At 42.4% G+C, this 21,618-nt stretch overlaps 1 protein-coding gene across 1 annotated transcript in view; it reads left to right on the forward strand.

The window, feature by feature from the left end:
- Positions 1-17,689: 17,689 nt before the first annotated feature.
- Positions 17,690-21,618, forward strand: part of galnt9 (polypeptide N-acetylgalactosaminyltransferase 9) — a 93,824-nt gene continuing 89,895 nt past the window's right edge. The window contains exon 1 of the mRNA XM_073466760.1: positions 17,690-17,930. Within this exon, the coding sequence (XP_073322861.1) occupies positions 17,690-17,930 (241 nt within the window). The remainder of the gene's footprint in view (positions 17,931-21,618) is intronic.

Consider the following 21,618-nt stretch of genomic DNA (forward strand, 5'->3'; position numbering starts at 1 on the left):
GCAGGAGGGTCAGCACTTAAAATATGAGGCCATAATAACAGTGCCCCCAGTGAACTGCATTGGGAGTTGCAAGATTAAATATTTCAGGGTTTTGTTCAGGATACAAAGTAAGATGCAGTGTCAGACAGGCAGGCAGATGGGAACAGTCACTGCAGGTGTGTAGGTGTTGTACTGTAGTTGAACCATATGGTAGTGTGGAGGAAGCTGAAACTCAATGTGAAACCATACTTTCCCATTGTCACCATATGGTCGCAACATTTGGGTAGTGACCGCTAGGAAACATCAGTTATACAAGCAGCTAAAATGTTCTGCTTTTCTCAATATCATGTTCTGTCAATAGCTACGTGGGAGGACCTCAGTTAGCAGGGAATTGTTCAAAAGGGAGCCGCTGCTCTTTTGCATAAAAATGTGCAGGCTTGGGCATCCGATTAAGAAGCCTTAGTGTGGAGATATTCTGGGCACACCAAATCGAAAGGAGACCCCAGGGAAGACCCAACACACACAGGAGACTAAATATATCTCTAGCAGCTTGGAGACACTATGGGAACCCCCAGAATGTCAGCACTGTTTGGTTAGCTGCCACGATAGCTCAGACCTTTTTAAACAGCAAATGGATGGATGGATGGATGGATGGATGGATGGAATGATGGATGGTTGGATGGGTGGATGGATGGGTGGCATTTTCAGGATTAAGGCACAATGCAACAACTATTGTCTCACATGCTCTGTGTTATCTTGCACAGACAATATAAAATATAGCTATAGCTGTAGTTGTGTGTGTTTGCATGACTGCAAGATGAATCGTTGCTTTTACAGCAATTGACTAGTGTCACTTTAGAGTTATTTATGCATTGGATATTGGAAATTGTTCCCTCAAAGGTCATATTCCTTAGGTTGTTGACGTTACTTACTCTATACAGTCGGTTAATCAACACTGGCCACAGCGGGGAGGACATAACAGGTTTCATGAGAATGTTAAGTTAATCTACTTAAAAGAGACGGCGGCAACATCAAGGTTGTCAGCGATTAAAAAAAAAAAAAGGAACCTGGTTGGAATTCAATTGGATGAGATGAGTTGCGACAGTTGATATAGTGAGCTGCTGCGCTGATGAAATGAATTCATAGTGACAGCTGAAGATAATGAGCTTTACTCAATCAGCTTGAGAGGGCATACAACTGCTGTTTCAATTGCTACCTTGGTGACTTGCGGGGGTCTGTTGGGGACAGATATTACCGCTGTTGTCCAGCTAAAGCAGAGTGGCCTGCAACTGTGTACTAAAAGATTTACTCAGGAAACACAGCTCATACTGCTCAGCTCCCTATGGAGCAACCCAATCGCCAGAATAATATCAGCAACGTAGGTTTCTGCAAACCAGAGACTTGTTGAAACTGTATGTTGCAACTTACATTTCTTTAGGTTAAATTTTCAATTGTGTGTTGTGACAGTGCTGTGTTAATGGTTTGATTAGGTTTAGGCTAAAAAACCCACTGGTTAAGGTTAGGGAAAGATCATGTTTTGGCAAAAATGCTAAATGTCCAGTGGCTTCACACGAAAAGATCTTGAAAAGCTGTTGTCCCTCGTTAAAAACATCCAACGGTTTCACATATACAAATCTTAAAACACAGTCTTTAACTGCGCTCACAGGCTTGGCAGCCTTGTTGCTCACATGTAACTGCGCCACCATCCCCTCCACATCTGGACATTAACGCAAGCTAAAATACATCATTATCATAATTAATTTCACTTTTACATATATGAGTGTTTCTTATTCATTTCTGTATTGATTAATGCTCTTTAGATTGAATTATAACTCCTAACTGACAAGAGACAATCATGTCAGCAGCAGCACTTGCCAGGTGTGAGAAAGCTTGCAGTCAAATCAAGCTTACAAATCATCATTGTTATGACTGAAGAATGATCATTGTCAATTGTGTTATGTCTTTAGCATAGATCGTATAATCAAATCAACTGCAATTTATTATTGTAGCGACGCTCAATATAAGTTTGTACAATATCAATAAAGTGGATCAGACGTTAACGTGCTTTCTAACTCAGTCCACAGTTTTGACCATTAAATAATGCCTTAATCTAAACTGAGATACTTTTTCCCTCACACCTACGGCGTAAGTTTACTTTAAGGTGATAAGATGTTTGCTCAATAAACCAGAAAAAGTAACTTTGAAGAATATTTTTATTTATATAAGCTTCCTCTTTTTTGAGTCTAATTCATTTCATGCAGGTTAATTGTTGCATCTACTGCCAGCAAGGGCACTTGGACCTCAGCACCATTTCTTGTTGTCTCCTAAGGTTTGCAACGCTGGAATTATGAGTAATCTGGCTTTGCCATGACAAACATTAGCTGCATTAGTCCTGAAATATAAATGTTAACATTTTCATTTTGTTGGAAACACACAAAACTGTCCATTTACACAGGATTTAAAAGCATTGGTTCAGCAGTAGTGGGTTCACTATTGCTTATTCTGATTTTACACAGTAGAGCTTCAGGGTAATTCATTTTAGTTCCACATCCACTGCTATTTTTGTCCCAAGTGTGTCCTAGCAGTTTGCAGTGCTAAATACATTCATGAAAAGAGACATTACAAACATTAGGATTAGACTTCTGTGTGTGTTATAGACAGAATAAAATGGTAAAAGTAATTCAAGCGTAAGAGCTTGTTAATGGTGCTGAATATATTTAATGGAAATTTACAATGTTGAAAGCCTATTCTCTGTAAAGAAAAAGCAGTTAATGCCAACATATAGATCACTTATTTTGGTGCATGGTGCAAAACTCAGTCAGCTGTGCACAGTGTGGGTGCACAGGACTTGATACAATGCCTATCAGAATGTCCCTGCATCAGAGCAGCGCTCTGACAATTTGCTCAGAGAGAAGACGGTGAGGAGCAGATCTGTCACTGAAGCTCCACCAAAAAGGAAACTGATGTCCTCGTGTGGGAGGTGCTGCATCACCCCAAGCGAATACAATACACAGCACCTTAAGTTCGCTCTGGAGGAGATAACACATTTGGTTAGCTAAGTCTCTGGCCCAAGCCGATCCACTGTCCGAAGAAAGAAAAGGTTTACGCACATTTACATACACATTTATTATGCATCTAAAATGTAGTTCAAATATCCTTTTTTCTGCTTGAGGTGTTTATTTGAAGTCAGATTGTCTAAACTCAAAGGCGTCACATTGGGTGGAAGAAGCGACTAAGGAGTGAATCAGGAACTATTTTATGATTAATAAATCCTTAAAGCAGCATATTATGTAGAAATTGGCAGTTTGTGCAATTTTTAATTAAAAAAAAATCTATTAATTTTAAAATAAACACAAATCTTTGAATAATTTTTTGTGCATGATGTCCAAGATGAGAAAGGGAGGAAGATTCAGAAACTCCTTTAGAAAACAAAATCATCTTCATATATCTGCAAACCTTAGCCTAATCTTGAGAGATCAGTCCATTTAATGTATCATCATGTGATTTAACAGCAAATGCTGATCACATCTATTATCTAATGAACAATAAGAGTTTTCCTTCACATGTTGGAGGCTGTTGTCTACCTTTAGTTTATAGTGTACTGCACGTATTAGGTCCAGGAATATATTTTTGTCATAATTTCACACCAGAATCAGAGGCAGCTAGTTTTTTAACTGCAGGTGCTGGAGTGTTTTTATTTGTAAGACATTTTACATTTTTAACAAATCATGCTTTCAAACAGTGATGGGGACAAAATCGCCCATTTTAAAAAAGCGGTGGGGACATGTCCCCAGCATTCTTAGTGTAAATAACACGTATGTCCATACTGCACTACTTGGCAGGGCTACAGAAATAACACAGAAGGTACCCATACATGTTTAACCTGGTCTGAGCAGGAAGTGACACGTCTGTTATTGCACCTTTTTGACCTCTTAGCTGCCATCAAGACCAGGCCAGGGAAACTCACAACAAAAACATTTTGGATTCTCTCATATGTAAAGGCAAACTGTAAACTGTTATTGATAGTGGCAGTATTTACCAAGTGTAATGAATTAATGCTTTATATACTATATTAAATGCCAATAAAAGCAGCTACGTGTAACTCTGAACAGCTTATACCCATGGACAGATTATATAGACAGCAGGCCCCAGGACACAAAAGCCCTCCACCCCTCCTGCAGAGGAGCAAGACACCCAGACTGAGAGAGATGCGGCTGCATCATTGGTAGTCGTTATGTGTCTCACCTCTGGTCCAGCCTCTGCTTATCCATAATGCTCTTTTTTCACGCGAGCAGTACTTCTGAGAGTAGATCTAATTATTTTCAAACGGCGGTTATCTCAGCATGATACATGAAACTCTTATCCAGAGGGCCAAACACCAAAAGTAATCAAGCTTTAATTCTGGAGAAACATTTTTAAGGTAATCTAATTCTAACTGAGCCATTCATGCTGAGATAAATGCTACATTTACTAAACAGGGAAAACTATAGCAGATTAAGAGGCATTTCTTTTGGGTCGGAAAGCCTTACATTATTCACTGCTCTGCTTTTAAAACGCTGTGCTTGCTTACGGTGCAGCAGCAAACAATTACCCTCTAAACATCCTGCGCTCTTCCACAGAGAGGTAGCCGAGCCTTGGCAGTGAGCTACCTTTCATGCAGGAGGTCATCTGAGGCTTGCATGTTTCTCAGCATGTGCACAATGTAAAACAACAAACAAGAGAGAACCTGTATGTGCAGAGAATGTTGACAACGCTGCTCATGTTTCAACTCATGTTTTAGGCATGCATCACAGAGATGCATATTGCTCTTATGGGAGAGTAAGCTCTGTGTCCCGTTATCAACGCACACTGCAGCGGCATTTAGAGGGTAACAACTCAAGTAAATTGAGTCAGCGCTAAGCTATAAATACCTCGTAATGTGTTGATACTCTAGCGCTTCATAATTTTAGCTAAATGTTAAATGAACTCCCATAATGTCTGTGGGAAAATGCTAACCTTATTTTATTGGGTTCATAAAGTCATTTCAACTCATGTTCTCTATTAAAGGCGGGTCTGGCCTCTTAAGTTTGGTGCAATAAAAGCAGGCTGTGGGCTTAATGGAAAGAGTTAGGAGGGTTAGCGATATGAACAAGGCACAAGCAGTGTAACAGAGATTTTTGGTGAAGCCAAAGCCAGTCTGATCCTTTCCCCTGAGGGCAATTTGAACTTCAAATAAACCGGTATCTCATTTATCTCAACTTCAATCAAATCACTTGTGTGGAAAAAAAAAAGATCTGATGATGCGCCAGTAAATAACATTTGCATAACACATTATGGCTTGAATTAAATACAGTTCAGGTCGCTCACTCCTGGTGCATTCCTCCACATCAGCTCTTCTCCAGGAGGCTCATAAACATGTTCTCCCAGCCAGTGTTGGCCAGCGCTCTGTTCTTCGTGGCAGAGTGCTGGGGTGGAAACATCAAGGGCAGGGATGCAGACAGGATTAGCAAACTGGTGAAAAAGACATGGCTCTGTTGGAGAGCCGAGCCAGGACACCCTGGAGGATGTGAACTGAACTGAACTCCATCCTAGACGACATAAGATGCATATTTGCAAACCAAGCACAGCTGCTAATCCACAGATAAGCTTCCTCAGTTTCTGCATCTCACACATTTACAGTACACGCATAAATCTTATTTTCACTTTTGTTCATCCAGTTCCTTCTTCGTTCCAACAGAATACAGTTCTGACAGTCTGGAGACATCAGAGGCATGTTTATATGTGGCTTAGTTGGTTCAATTCATTTTCCATTATTTGGACGGGTATTGCATGAAACAATCACACTGAGAAAGCTAAATGTTCACCTAGAAAAGGGTGTGTTCTATCTGTGATGCAATAGAAAATGATTGTTTCTTAACTAAATGTATGGTAGATTGATTCCAATATGTTTTAGTGCCATTTTAAGAGATGATTATTTAAATATGATAACACAATATAATATATTATGATGGCATTTTGGTTAATCTTGGTACTGTTGTCTACTGTGGATAACAACAGGAATAACGATGATGAGTAGGAATACTGAATAGTAGTTTAATACTCAATAATTGCTTGAAACCAATGTACTGTTTCTTATGGTATCACATTTGCTTCCCTGTTTTTAAACCGTTATCAGTTCGCAGGTTAGAACAAAAAAAAGTTCAAACGGCACAGCCAAGTGCAGTATGATTTACTTGGCAGCCACTGTAAAACTTCTTTGTGCTTCACCAAAAGTAGGATAGCAGGTCATCACAACTGCTGGACAAATTAATTATCTGTCATTCAATTTGACCTCCATAAGACATTGAACTTCAAGGGACAAAATACAAAATGCCAAACTGTCTTTTTCTACCAGAAGAATAAGCATCAAGTGTAGTTTCATTCCAAATTGAAAATAAGGACTAAAAGTGCATGGTGTTGGTCTGTTAGTCGTTTGTTACAAATGCAGTGCTCCATGTCCATCAATGTTCTTTATAAGGTTGGATACAGGCCCACACAAATAATTAAAAAATAATAAATAATTTAAATTAATTAAACTGATATTGGCTGTAATTTATGCTAAATCACAGTCTTTCCATCTGTAGCTTAAGCAAGACCCCAGTAACACCTGCAGCTTGTGTTGACAGCTTAAATGAATTTGAATCTTCCCTTGGAAGAAGCCTGGAAGCAAGACAACCGGTGTCGGAGGAGGGGAGGGTGCAACAAAAACATTTACTCCAGGAGTACGCAAGGGAATAATTACCAGTGTGTGGCTTGAAATGGAACAGTTGAACAGTGCACAGATTAGAGTGCATCCTCCACTGCCCATTAATCAGACACATTGGAATTAACTTTCAATTGACTTTCCTACCCTTCCAAATAAAACAGGTGCCACGGCTGAAAAATGGAGTAAGCGAGCAATCTGTAGTTCAACCATGGCTTGTCACACCGGTTTAAAAACCAGTATCACCAAAGAGCTTCAATTTTCATTTGGGTTTCAGAGTAATAAGAGACAATCTGAAGCCCATTTAATTCCATGAGGATTCTACATAACAATGGACAGCATATTAAATGACTCAATATCAGGGAAGATGATTTGTGACTTTTATGAGCTCTGGAGATCCATAATCCTCCTTTGTCTTTTCCTTTTATTTAATAACCCTTTTTTGGATTCATGTATCTCAGAAAAAAACTCATTCTGGCAAAGCAAGAAAGATTTTATACCTAAGAATGCTTTAATGGCTTTAGTGGCATTCATTTCAATGGGGCTGTCAGTGACAAAAAGCAGTTTTTATTCAAGTACTCATGTGATGATTCTCTTATTGATTCTGTTGGATTATTACCACACCTGGAACTGTGCTACACTTTTGTCCTTCTTTTATAGCCTTCGATGGCCATTTTATTCTTATTGCTATACGCCCAGGGAGGCATTTTAAGCAATGGTTTGACATTTTGTAAAATGCGCTTAATTTCTTTCTTGCTGGGAGTCAAATAACAAGATCAATATCACTCTTATATCTGTCCAGTAAAGATATGGTTACAGCCCGGAGAACAGCTAGCCCGTCTCCGTTCAAATCTGTGCAAATCCTCCATCCAGCACTTTCCACTGCTTCTGGGCAAGAAATAGACCGGCACATTAACCCCTTAAAACTGTGATTTATTGTTGTTCAGGTCTGGTAACACAAGAAAATGACACTGTTAAATTCATCCCAGTGGCTTTATAAAAAATGCTTACTGAGTCTTGGTGACCTAGGAATTTACCCTCAGGCCTAGTTGGTGAAATTCTGGTGTGCTGTCTGCTAATTCTAGGCAGCTGGTTCATGCTAATGCTAGTCAATAACAAAAGCTCCCTGTGCTTCTTTCTATTTTCTCAGTACTGTGTGATTTACTTCCTTCTAGCATTTTGTTCTCAGGGTTGTACATCAATGTTATAAATAGAGAGTTTCATTGAAGCAGGAAAAAAGCTCTCTGGACTAACAAGCTTGTCTGCTAATGGGGCAATAAGTTCACAGTTTATTCAACAGACGTATTTGTACTATCGACTTTTTTCTCAGAACTGTCTGCAGACCAGTCCTCTTCTGTGGAGCAGTTTAAGCTCGGTCAAATAAAAGTGGATGGTGCACAGCTAATAAGCTGGTTTCCTCCATTTATGACACTCCAGCTCTCCCCTCCCTCAGCACAAATAATTTGTGAAGATTTAAGCTCTCAGTATGGTCTGTGCATGACCCGTACACCATCTTCTCTGGATGTGTGTTAATAAGATTTGGCTGGATAAATCTGACAGATTTCCGTGGCCCTGGTAGTCTGCTGGACAACAAGAAGGAGGGAGAATAGTGGGACACGAGCCCATGGCTGAGTGCCTGTTCTTGGCTGCCCTTCTGTGTCCACACAGCGCTGGGTGCCCGGGTTGTCTGCTGGACAACCAGAGGGAGGGAGGGAAGTAGGTGGACCACAACGGATTTACTGTTTAATCACACACATCACCACAAGTGAGACACGAATTAGCAAGCTAGCATGCTGTTTCCTGAACTGTATGTTCAGTGGATGTCTGGTGTTAATGGGTTATGTCTGTGTTTTTCTTGAGGTTGGTTTGTTAAGCAAACGGCCAGCAGTGGAGCTGATGGAGTAGCTTGTAAGCTATAGTTTCCCTAGTAAACACACAGACCTCTTTGGTTGTCACAGCAGCAGTGTTTCTGGGCTTGTTAAGCTGACAGGCAGCGGTCTGGGGACAGTGCGCCCTGCAGACACCCAGCTTGAACATTTTCCCTAATTCAGAGACACTTTGGAGAATGTAGTTTTTTTGGTAAACACACCAAACTCCTCAGCCTTCTGCTGCCCCTCACAGGGTCACTCAGACATTTGCAGGTGTAGCCCTGGCAATAGAATGCCTAAATACCTGCAAAAGAACCTAGCAGGCTTACATAATTGCACAATGCATTCCTTTGTTAAAACTTGTCATTTTCAGTGTGTAGGTCTCTAGCTTGGAGGGTGTTGTTTCACGTCGCAACGGGGACTTCAAACTAACATGCAGATAGTGAAAAGGGAGACGAATGCTGACTAAAATGACAGGCTCATGCCAGCAGCCTACTTCCTGTGAGTCAGACTGCCTTCAGACAGACTGCAGCTTAATATTTAGCATATATACATGAAAGGGGTATTGATCTGCTTATCTAGCTCTCAGGAAAAAAAGCGAATGAGTGCTTCCCCCAAAAACAAATATATTGTACAGTTACGTCACTGTATCCATTGTGTGTGTGTGTGTGCGTGTGTGTGTGTGTGTGTGTTTACAATTTCAAATTCTTATTTCCTGTGTGCCACATGAAATGCAAAAGCTCTAATCTCTACTGATCCTGGCTAAATGATGTCTGCTTGATGGATCACCATGCTGCTCCACTGGCTCACTGGTAACCATCATGGATCATGGATCTGGCTGCATTCTCATTACGTGTACTGTCATGGACCACTATCTTGTTGTGCTGCAAAAACATCAATGACAAATCAAAGCCACACACACATGAAATTAGCTTCAGTGTGTGCCGTGATTCTAAGTGATTCTCGCTCACTGATGAAAATAAAAAAAACATGGAATTCTGAACCATAATTTCTTCCTGCTTCCTGCTCAAACGTTACGGTCCAACTGACCTCTGGGGTGAGAGTTGTTTAAAAGACGCTTCTCCACACACACCCAACCCCCCAAACCCCTCTTTCTCTCCATCTCTTTCTCTCTTTCTGCCCTCTAATCAGCCATCAGGGAGTGTGTATATGTGTGTGTGTTGTGTGTGTGTTGAGGGATTTTGTATGGAGAGCTGTGCAAAGAGGAGCGATGACCCGCAGTCCTCTGCACTCACTTCAACCTCAGCCGCTACAATCCCATGTGACTATCCCTCCCTCCACGCACACCTCAGCCACTGCACGGCCTTACATTCATTCGCCATCACCCCCTCCCCTGCACCAACCCCACATGCCCTCTTCACTGGCAGAGCCACATAATTATTTTCTCAGGGAGACATACTGCTCGCCTGCGCCTCTATCTTTAATTACAATAGAGCAAAAGCAGGCTTTAACAGGAGGGACCAGACGTGCTGCTTTGATGTCTGTTCCTAGCCCTCCATTTTTTCTTTATTTTTCCTGGCAAATGGCAGAATCCTTACATGTCAGCCCCGCTCTGACCGCACAGCATCATTTTCTCTCTGGCAGTGAGGGGATGTAAAGCACAGTATCTTTGTCCAAAGCAGATTGAGAATGCTTGGATCTGAGGCTGGGCTTTGTGTGGTGACGTAAGCTAGACAATAGTCAGCGTGTTGTTCTGCACTGAAAGTAAATTCTGGTCTGGCCATCTGTATCCTTTGATCCCTGCTGCCAACTATGACTTTGTTCTTTTGGAGGAAACACAGGCAGCAGGGATAAGTTGTGTGGGCATCATTGTGCTTGTACTACATCTTCACATAATGCATGCATACTGTACATACACAATTGTATTGTGGTAAGATTATCGGTTTTCAAAGACTGACACAGACAATATTCTTCGATCAAAGCCACCATAATATATTTAGTTTGCGTTCATGCAGTTTACTTGAATGTATCCCTGTTAGCATATGGAACAGCAATTATAACAAAAATCTATCTAAAGTGAGTCACCGCATTATCCATTTCATGTGTGTGTGTGCTGCAGCATCTGTGCAGACACTGCTTTGTATGCGCGTGCATGCCGGCTTGTTTGTGCACGCGTGTTTGTGTTGACTGATTAGCGACTAGGTCTGTGATTGCTGCTGTGAGTCTGTGATTAGAGCGCTGGCTGAGATGTTGGCTGCTGCTTCACTTTGGCCACAAAAGGACAAGAAACTGGCCTGAATCTGCGGCTCTGAGTCTGCCACCTCCTAGTGAGCGAGACCGGCAGCTCTCTGTCCCCGATACCTTGAACTTGTGCCAGCCGACAACTTTGTTGTGTAAATAAAGCAACACAAATGAAAGCTGTAACACTGTCTATTGTAGTCTGTAGCTATTGTGTGAGCCATTTTTGTGAAAATGGGACCCTAATATTCTCCTGGTGTCCATTCAAAACACATCAGACCATGCCACAGTCTGGTGAGACTTTGTAGTAGTTTGCAAGCTGATGTTGAACTAATGTCTATTTATGGCAGTAATTTCCACAGAATAATTGATATGCTTTGAACATAAATCTGTCTCTGGACAGAATATAAATTAATTGAAATTGCTTGCTATCAGTTGAATTAAGTTTCGGGTTCAAACATGAGTCAGATGCAAATAAATTAACCTCTAAAGAACAGTAAAACATTTCTGGTAAACAGTTTATTTACTTTTTTTTTTCTTTCTTGCTGAGAGTTAGATAAATGGATCAATACCACTCTCATGCCTGTATATAGAGTCCGCCATTAGCTTAGCTTAGCATTCAGAACACCTAGCGGGGCTTTGTCCAATGTTGAAAAATACACTTTCCATTATGGGGGAGAGTAGCCACAATTGTAACCTTCTTCACTTTACACTCTTTTACTCCTCCTCCTACTCTTTTAGACGTAGCTATGAAATATTTTTAGGGAAAACAACCAACATGTTTTTGCTCCAGCATTATATTATGTGAATACCTTGACATGCGTGGATACAGAGTAGAGAGTAGAGAATTTGTTTGTAATTACGGCTGATTCCGCTTTAAAGGGTTTAGCGTCGACAGTATAGAAATCCTAACAACAGTTCCATCAGTGCACTTTCATGCGCCAATTGAATCAGCCAACACGTAGAGCTTCATGTTGTTACGTGTATTTATGTGTGTGTGTGTGTGTGTGTGTGCCTCTGTCTGAGCTCAAAATTTATGCTTCTGGGTGCATTTTGATAACATTTCCGTATTCTTTTGTAAATCCATCAATAGCTGTTTTTCTCAGTGTGAAATACCCCCACCCATTGTCTAGCCCCGAAATTGAAAACATAAACTGGAGGAACGCTCACCAGCCTTGGAATATCAATCAGTCTGCAAACAAGTCGGAGGTGTCAGCAGAGTAATGGCTTTTGTTTGAGAAAGAGTCCATAGCTGGTGCACACAGGGATTTAAAACAATAATCTTTCCGGCATAATGACTCGGTAATATGGATAGTCCATTTATCTTTGATTAGATTTTTTGATGCAGGGATTCATTCCCTCAGCTCCCTGTTTCATTATTCTTTCTAATTACCTGCACCGATTCGCCCATCAAGCATCGGTACACTGGCAAGATGTAATTGCTCCTGCCATAAATCAAGAAACATTTGGGGGCGTCTCCAGAGCTTCTCCTCCATTAGGGTAATACAAACATATTGAAACCAAGGCTTATGTTCATATTGATAAATCCAATCATTCATTTTGACAGTTTGATGTTTGATGTTCTCAGTCTCCAGATCAATGTTCCCATCGTTCTTACACTGATAACTCTTGTCACTGTTTTGTTTGACAGCCTGTGTACAGAAGCAAAGCCTGCCTCCGTCTTTGTCTCATTAACATCACATTTGCCTTGTCCCCACTTGAGAAAAAAGCACTTTGCATTTGTGATTGGGATGCCCAGAGTGATGCATTACAGGTTCAGCCACAGTTAGGTCAAGGAGCACTTTGTGCCTTAATGAGGCCCCGGCACTGATAAACATTCACCTGCTGGCCCCCAGTGATGCCTTATCTATGTCGTAGACGAACCAAAAAACATGTAAAAACTTGCCCGGAGCTGAACACCACATATTCTTGTCCGCAGGGTTATTATTCTAATTCAGTTAAGGCATTAGGCAAATCAACAGCTCCCGCAGCAGAGCAATGGGGAGAAGAGGTGGCTGGAGGAGGAATGTGAATGAGCTAAGTTAAGGCAGGCAGAACTGGGGCTTAGCTGTTAGCCTGAGGGTCAAAGTGATAATGTATGAACTTAGCTCAGGCAGTGGAGCAGACAGCAGTACATTAGTGACCAACGAGTATCTTGGAGTGGGTGCTTTATTCTGAAAGCGACATAGCAAGTCTGCATGTCAGCTGATCAGGGACAAAACACGGATTATTTGCTCAGCTACATCGGTGCCGCTGTTCCTGCTGCATCAGATTTGTCAGTTGCTTTTTTATTTTCTTTTTACAATGCACACACTGACCTTGATGTAGCTTGCGGTGAATTAGTTTGTGTTGATGCCAAAATGGTATGCATATTTGTTACTGTGAATACAAATGGAGGACTGAAGTTTTTCTCCCAGGTAAAAAAAACAGCCTTGTATATTTTTGATGAAAGTTGCCACGTCCAGCGGTTCTCAGTGCTTGCTAATTCATAATGGAAAGTTTGCAATACACTGAATACAAAATACCTCACTCTTAAAACACAAGGTCTCTCTTTTATTTAATTCTCTCAACACGCGCAAGAGCACATTTTCATTCTATGGCAAGGACACAGAGTGTGTGTGGTTAGTCAATACCTGGATGAAATGTTGAGTAAACACAATACTGCCAAAGACAAAAAAAAGCTGATGAAAAGTTTTTTGATGCTCAACTCTGCGGTTAAATTCAGTCCTGCAATGCCTTCTGTGTGCGTGATCTGTTGACTTCTGGCTGTCCTTGCTTAATAGCATCTTGTCTGAACTCATTCACTCTGTCCGGCCATGTTGGCCTCTTGTGAACCAAATAGTGAAGCGCAGCTTCAACTGACAACAATGCTCAGTGTACAAAAACCTCTGGAGTGTAGCAAACTAAATGATCCCCAACAAAGTACTCACTACCTTGGGTTTTACGGTTGGTAAGATTCTCTTTGGGGCCAAGACTTCTTTGGGCTCCTTCCTACCTGTATTTACTGCATGGTCCATTTATACTATCTGTTATTCACCTTTTAAAGCTGCAATCATCAATATTTTTATTATAACAAATGATCAAACGTCTATGCGTAACATGAAAGCTACTGCTCATAGTGATGAACCCACAGAGAATTATTGCCTGACTGTGCAGTTTCACAGGAGCCTTTTAGCATCTTTCAGCGTATTGTTTTGGTTCACTCTCACCGCTCCTCCTATTTTCTGATGCATGAAGCGTTTTCAGTGAAAAATGATGAATAAATAAATACAATATAAATAAATTGAACGTAGGTAACAGTAGACAAGCAAAGTTATCAATCAGCTGGTGAACATAGTGGAGCATTTAGCTGTCAAAACTTTATGTTTCTCTATGTTGCAACTTTACATTTCTTTAAGTTAAGTTTTCAATCTTATGTTATAACAACGCTGTGCTAATGGTCTGGTAAGGTTCGGGCACAAAAACCACCTGGCTAGGGATAGGAAAAGATTAAAATATTTGTTTTGGTCACTACTTGACTACTTCTTGTCCAAAATATGCATTTTTGGTCGCCACAAACGGCTGGAAATTGTCCTGAGGTCTCCTTAAAAATATCCCATTGTGTCACGCTTACAAATGTTGAAACTTAGTCTCAAACTGAGGTCACTGGCTTTGCAGCCTTTTCGCCGGTAAACCCATCACCATCTTCTCCATCTCCCAATATAAAAGTCATGACACAAACATGTAATGTGATCGTGATATGACAAGTTTTGCAGAAATTTCAATTAAAATGAGTAGCCTATGACATGTTTGCAAAAGCGTGTATTCCTAACATTTAATCTGCTGCTTGTCCCGTACCTTAGCTTGCTGCACAAGTTAACAAACATCCACTCTGGGAAATGTTCATTTAATTTTTCTAGGTTAAATAGTAAGTAAACTAGTCAGCTAGCATGTTGAGCATCTCAAAAACATAATGGCAGATGTTGAGATGGGTGTTACATGCAGTTACATGCTAAATGTCCTCATTTGATTATCATTTTGACAGCAAGAAGGGCTGCCTTTATATCATTTGGACTTTTTATATGCTAATAAATCAACACGACAACTGAAAGGGCATTTGTTCACATTACCAACACACATATTTGTGATTAATAGGTAGCAGACTTATTAAACACATTTTCACTCAGTTCCTCTCCTTGCAGTGTGGCTTGAGCGTACGCCAAGACATTATGTTCCCTCTGATTACAGATCTGGTGAGTACATGCCTGTAGATATTCCCGGCTGTCTTGCAGCAGCACTATAGGTGCACACAGTCCCATCCAGCCTGTGTCCTCCCACTGAATATGTTCAAGTGGCTTATGTTGAAACACTGAGTGGGTAGAGTAAGGTGCAGCTGGCAGTGACCCAGGTTAATATGGTTAAAACACTTGAGTGCCAGTGTCTGCAGGAACAGAGGCATGCAGGGTGCTGAATACAGAAGAGAGAACAGAAGTCTTGGGAGAGTCCTATAGAGGAGTGCGGTGGGGGCAGTGATGCTGGAGCTGCTGCTGTATAAGCAGCTGTGCTGAGGCCTGCACGGTGGCTGAGGTGGCTGGAACAGTGATTTCCCCACAGTCTGTCTGTTTCTGCAGACCTTGAATTAAATCAGCACCTTTTGTAATGGGACTCGTGTGCAGCAGGAATCCTAATTAAACACTGCATACAAAGCCTTTTATTTTAAATGTAAATGTCACACGGAGCTGAGAAGCACAAGAGAGGAAGCGCAGGGGGCCGATGATAGGAAAGTGTACAGTATCAACACATTTAACCACATTTTGGGCTGCGGGGACTTCTATATTGAATGCCACCGAACCTCTCAGTCCTCTTCAGTTAAGTTTGTGTCTTGAGAGAAATGATGAGGTCACGCTCAACAGCACAGTGCACCACTTCTCCTCCAACTCTCAAAGTGATTTCCGAGAGGATTAAAACTAAAAGCTCTTGAATCTGCTCTCAGAAAACCCTGAATTGATTTCATCTCGAAGACACGTACCATGAGGGCATTTATAAAAAGAGGCATGAGAACACTCACAGGACACATGTTCCTACCACGTCCTCCTCCTCCAAGGAGGAGGCGCAGCGATGCGGTCTATCAAGATTTCTTACAGTTACAGGGTGCCATCTGATGATGGTGGAGAGGCAAACAGACTGGAGAGTGTAAATCTGAGGTCCTCTGGCGGGTATGAAGTGGGATCAAAGTGCTTTGGGAAGCCTGTGCCACGTCTGGGTTTGCTTAATCAAGTGAGAGTACACAGAGAGACTGAATCCCTCTGTACGTGATTTACTCCAGCTATATTTCATTTTTGGAACTGGAGATGAGGAGCTCGCCGTGACAGGAAGGAGGCTTGAAGGAGATCTGAACTGGCTGCTGATGGCTGAAATCATGTTGTGCACTGCCCCTCTCTCCTCACTTGTGGAGATCAGCCATCAAGAGTGGGCTGCAGTGGCAGGTTGGATGAAAGTTGGAAAACCGGAACAGAAAAGATGTGACGTATATGATTAAGACTAGGTTATGTTTGTAAGCTCTCATGTGATGGAGGTTGAGACTCCATCCGAGCGTGTGACTCGTGAAAGGATGATCACAGTCCTGAGGTTGACCATGCATGTAGGCAGGGGGCAGTTGCATAACAGCCAAATTAAAAAAAACAAACCTATATGCACCGTGGATGTGGAGCTGTGAGGCTTAAGGCTGCCGCTGGCGGTGGCATCAGAGGTGAGATGGAAACTGTTAACCTTCGCACCACGGATCAGAATAAAAAAAGAGGAAGAGAGAGAGAAATCTGCAAACACGTTTGTTTTTCACAGTCCACTAACTGATACGTGGAGAAAAGCTGCTCCACCGAGCGGAAGCATCCGTGCTGTTTATTTATTTTTATTTTTTTACACTGCCAGACCAACACGACTCGTGAATATTCATGATTGTGCCTCCAAACGTCAGGACGCAGCGGCGGCTCTTCCTCCCCGACAGAGAGCGAGAGAGAGAGAGAGAGGCTGAGGGGGGAGGAGGAGGAGGAGGAGGAGGAGGAGGGAGACAGCATGCCAGAGTCCGGCTGCATCTCTCGCACTGCATGTGAGGGCGAATCTGCTCTCAGCTCAGCCTGCTCTGCGCCGGAGACACACGGGGGACGACAATGGACTGACGGGAGACACGAACACGGAGAGAGACAGAGAGAGAGCGAGAGAGAGAGAGAGAGAGAGAAGAAGAGGAGGAAGAGGAAGGAGGGAGGGAGGGAGGAAGAGAGAGAGAGAGAGAGAGAGAGAGAGAGAGAGAGAGAGAGAAACGCCGCCTTGTTTATGAAGCATGCACATATTTTCTGGACATAAGCTCCTCGGGTTTTCGCAGAGCGGGACGCATCGTCCGGAGAGGGGGATGTCACAGCGGAGGAGGATGCTCCGACACGGCCGGTTATCGCACAGCATCTCCCGGTAAGATGGACGAGACGTACCGGGGCTGAAGGAAGCGGCGACTTATCACGTTTGCGGGAGGAGAGATGTTTCGCAGCTGGCTTCTTCCTCTTCTTCTTCTTCTTCTTCTTCTTCACGGGGGGATGCATGCCTCCCCTGGCGTCACGTCCCGCTTGTAATATGTAGCTCGATCGCATGCAGCTGTTTCTCTCGTGGAAAAAAACAAAAAAGAAAAGCGGCTGCGAGCCGAGCCGAGCGCCGCGTCCGCCCGCAACCTTTCCCCCACCTTGAACCTCCATGTGACGGGGAGGGGGTGCGAAGAAGTGAGCGCTGTCCGTGGTGCTGAACGGATCCGGGGCTTCTTCTTCTTCTTCTTCTTTTATTTTTTTTCCTTTACGAGTTGACCTTCCTCTGGAATAACGCACAGTACGGTGGCAAAGCAGGCCACCACACCGCACGGCTGCTGGGCTTGACTGAGTCAGCCAGACGACAGTCTTCTTTCATGGCTGTGGCACGCAAAATCAAAACTTTGCTGACCGTCAACATCCTGGTGTTCGTGGGGATTATCCTGTTCTCGGTGTACTGCAGGATCCAGGACCGATCCGAGGAGCTCATCCAGATAGGGCGTATTTCTGACCAGAGGCTGCGAGCCAGGAATGGCAAAGTTTCCAACTTGGTGGACAGGCAGTCTATTCTCCAGAGGCTGGAGAGGCTGGAGGATGTGGTCTACAACCAGCTGAACGGTAGGAAAACGACTCGGTTATTAACTGTAAAGAGGTCACCATCATCATCATAGTGAAGCACCTCGTGGACTGAGGCGGAGAGGACAGTCCTGGTGCAGTGTGGCTCTGACTCTGCCTGTAGAAGCCAATGAACTAGGCTGATGTACCGTTTGCATTGACAGACTTTACTGGGCCGTAACTTTAACAGCCCATCAGACTGTGTGCCACCCCCCCTCCCCTCCATCAGCCCATAATTGACTCGTTGTAAACTTCACATAAACTTATGTATTGATGTCTGTGGATCTGCACGCAGTCCCGCTCAGAGGAAGTCTGTCTCTCCGCCTGGCAGCTCATTTCACCGGAGGCACCGCCGGCTCGCTGCTCAAACATATCAGATTTAACAAGCTGTCGGAGTTTTGAAGGAGAGTCTGGCTCTATGGCGGACTGACAGACTTGTATTTCATTACATGGCCATTAGTCTGTGCGGCGGGCTTTTCTTTTTTGTTTTTTTGGTCCCCTGGGCAGAGCAGAAATCTTTAAAATCAACTTACGCACGACTCTGTCTTCCTCGTGCTCTGATCTCCTGTGGGGAATCAAACACAATCACAGCTGATGTTAAAGATGCAACTTGGCGTTTCTGGCACAGACTGATCTGGAAACAGGAAAAACATAAGCCAGATAACCAGATAAAGAAGCAAACCAACTTTTAATTTATATGTATTTGTTGTATCAACCAGGCAAAGTTAGGGGTGTTTGTTTTAACTAATGAAAATTCCAGTTGCAACTTTTCACTTATATACTCATTTGATGAGTCACTCTGTCTACTAAATGTCAAAATCATGCAAAAATGGCTTTCACAGTGTCCCAGAGAGTTATTATCAAACTAGTTCAATTTGTCTTAAAGGTGCAGATTGTAGTTTCGGGGGAGACATTTTAATCAGAAGAGAAAGATCTCCATTGACGAAATAAACAAACTCTCTTTGTTTTCATGACTGAATAATCAGAATAAACAAACTGACCTTAAAGGACAACACAATTTCATACTGTTTGTTTATATGTGGCGGACCCTGCCACCTTTCTAGCTTCAAACTGTGTTCTTGGACCTTATTTTCCTCTGAGAACAGCTTGTTTACTCACTTATGGAAAAGATAAATATTTCTTTACCTCATTAATATTGTAAATATTAAAATTCTGGGTTTGAATTTGTTCTCCAAAACTACATAGTGCCTTTTTAAAGGATAAGTTCACCCAAAAATGAAAATTCAGTTAGTATCTACTCACCCCCATGTCAATGAAAAACCTGGGAGATGTTTCGTAGTCCACAGAAACATTTCTGGAGCTTCGCAGCAAAACAACGTTGCAGCATTCCCTTAAACAACTAAAGTAGATGGAGACTTCTTTTAAAAGGTAAACAAACAATAAAAAAAAGAAATTAAGGCTCCATCCAGCTTATCCGGCTTAATCCAAGCCTCAGGATGGCCAGAAATCCCAAATTGATTTGAGAGGCAGCTACAAATCTTCGCTGTAGCCGCTAAGCTAAAAGCGTTAGCAGGCAGCCCTGTGGGTGCAGGAGCTCGACAGCACGTCAAAGGTGTAACAACGTCAATCAGTTTGGGATCTAGGGGGTTTCCAGAGACTTGGATTTCTCTACAGAACCATGTTATGTTTAGTTTGGTTGTGTTTTTCACGTTTTAAAACAAGTCCCCATCTACTTCAGTTGTTGATGAGAATGCTGGACGGCTGTTTTACTGTGAAACTCCGTAAATGTTTTGAGGACGATGTAACTTCACACAACTCTCCATCAGCATTCCGGTGATTAAACCACGACTGAATTTTTTTATGACCTTTTCCTTTAATCAACTAATCACTCACTAATCTTTAATTTCTACCACACTCTACTATTTCCTGTTCAGTTTCTGTCAGGTTAAAGACTCAAAAAATAATGAACAAGACAGAAAAATAGATGTTGGATAGCTTCCCACTGACTCCTGCGCAGGTCACTGCTGCAATAAAATAAACACATTTCTTGAAGTTAGTGTATTTCTTGGGCTGACCACTGCCTATTCAGATAAACTGAGGCTAAGTGGGATCACCACCACAATTTTCTCACAATACTGTGTTTGCCCTGGTCGCGCACTCCAAGCCTATTTCAGTGGCGTTGTATGAGAATGCCGCAGAAATGTTTAACCACCTTGAAGGACAAACAAATCCAAGTGCATCTGCAAGGACTTGATGGGCTTGATTAATTGCAGTGACTTGCAAAAGTAATTGCTAAATTTGTTCGTTTTGAAAATAGATCCACAAAAAAATGAAATATTTTCTAGCTCAAAGTCAGGTTTGTAATAAAACTCCTCACCCGCAGGCGTTTCAGCTGACTCAAAATATTCCAGCCTATTCAGTCGACAGTAATGAGGGACGTGTTTTGAGTCAGTGATGTTTCATCTAAATCAAAAAGGTTTGCACACAAGCTGAGTAACGAGAAATCAGCATGCTGGAATGTTACTGCTTAGCAAGTTGTTACTGAATGATTTCTAATCTATCAGTGAAGTCACTTTCTATTGACTAGCTTACTGTTCTCTCCTCGGAAACAGTGACTTTTATCATCTGTGGAAACAACAGGCTGCTACAGCTCAGGCTCAAAGGGGACGGCAGGTTCTGCTGGTGTTGTTGTGTTTCATGCTGGTCACCGGTAGAGGTCACAGGCAGCTTAATGCCCCTTTAGCTACAATTCAGACCCATGGAAGCTGATGAATTCAAGAGCATACAGACAATAAATAGAAAGTACACAGAGGAAGTCAGCTTTCCCCTTTAGTTACGTGTTCTAACTGATTCTGATGTTGAAATGATCCAGAAAACGTGGCTTGACAGTAGTTGAGGACATTTCACAGCTTCAAACCCCCGGAACAGCTGCAACTGTGGACTTTTTCCTGCATGATCTTGTTATTATGCCTGAGCTTCGGCAGCTATTTGAGGGTCACTCTGTCACTTTGAGTTATGCTTGGCATCTGGCAACCAGCCAGCAGGCATTGCCTCTCAAAAATTACAATGCATCCTCTCAGTCACTTAGCTTTTTATAGAGACAATGCAACTAAGCCAGTCAACCCCACAGCGTGACTGCTGCGGGACAGAAACACACTGTGTCTGTGAAAAATACACAAAGAGAGACTTATCTACTTCTTGAACATGTGTGCGTGAGATTATACGACGGGGGTGGGACACTGTATATAAATGATATCAGTTTTGAGTGGGTGGATTTTGGAACATGAATGTGAGGTTTTTCATTTGGAGGAGTGCAGTGGTGGACAAAGTGCACAGTTTGAGTCAAGTATGACTCCAAATGGAAGCTGCTCAGTCAGATTTTCTTTTTGAAATACTTATATTGGCCATAGACCATTTTTTTTTTTGCATTCCTCAGTAATTACTGACTGCACAGTATAACTGCTATAGAAAAAAATGACACCATCCGCATCTAGATTGGTTCCCTGTAAACCTCGTTTTAACTGTGTTATTGGGCTTGCCATGTGGCTGAATTTTTCCTGGAAAAAATGAAGGTCGAATTATGGCACAAAGGAAGCGCGTCTGCCATGGGAGCAACCAAAACAGGACGGGCATTCACTCAATGGGGACCGCTGGTGTTGTGTCACACTCTGTTCCCCCTCTGATATGTGTTTCCTCTTACCATTGGGACTTGAGACGGTTCAAAACAGGC

This window comes from Pagrus major, chromosome 5, assembly GCF_040436345.1.
Source record: "Pagrus major chromosome 5, Pma_NU_1.0".
NCBI lineage: Eukaryota > Metazoa > Chordata > Actinopteri > Spariformes > Sparidae > Pagrus > Pagrus major.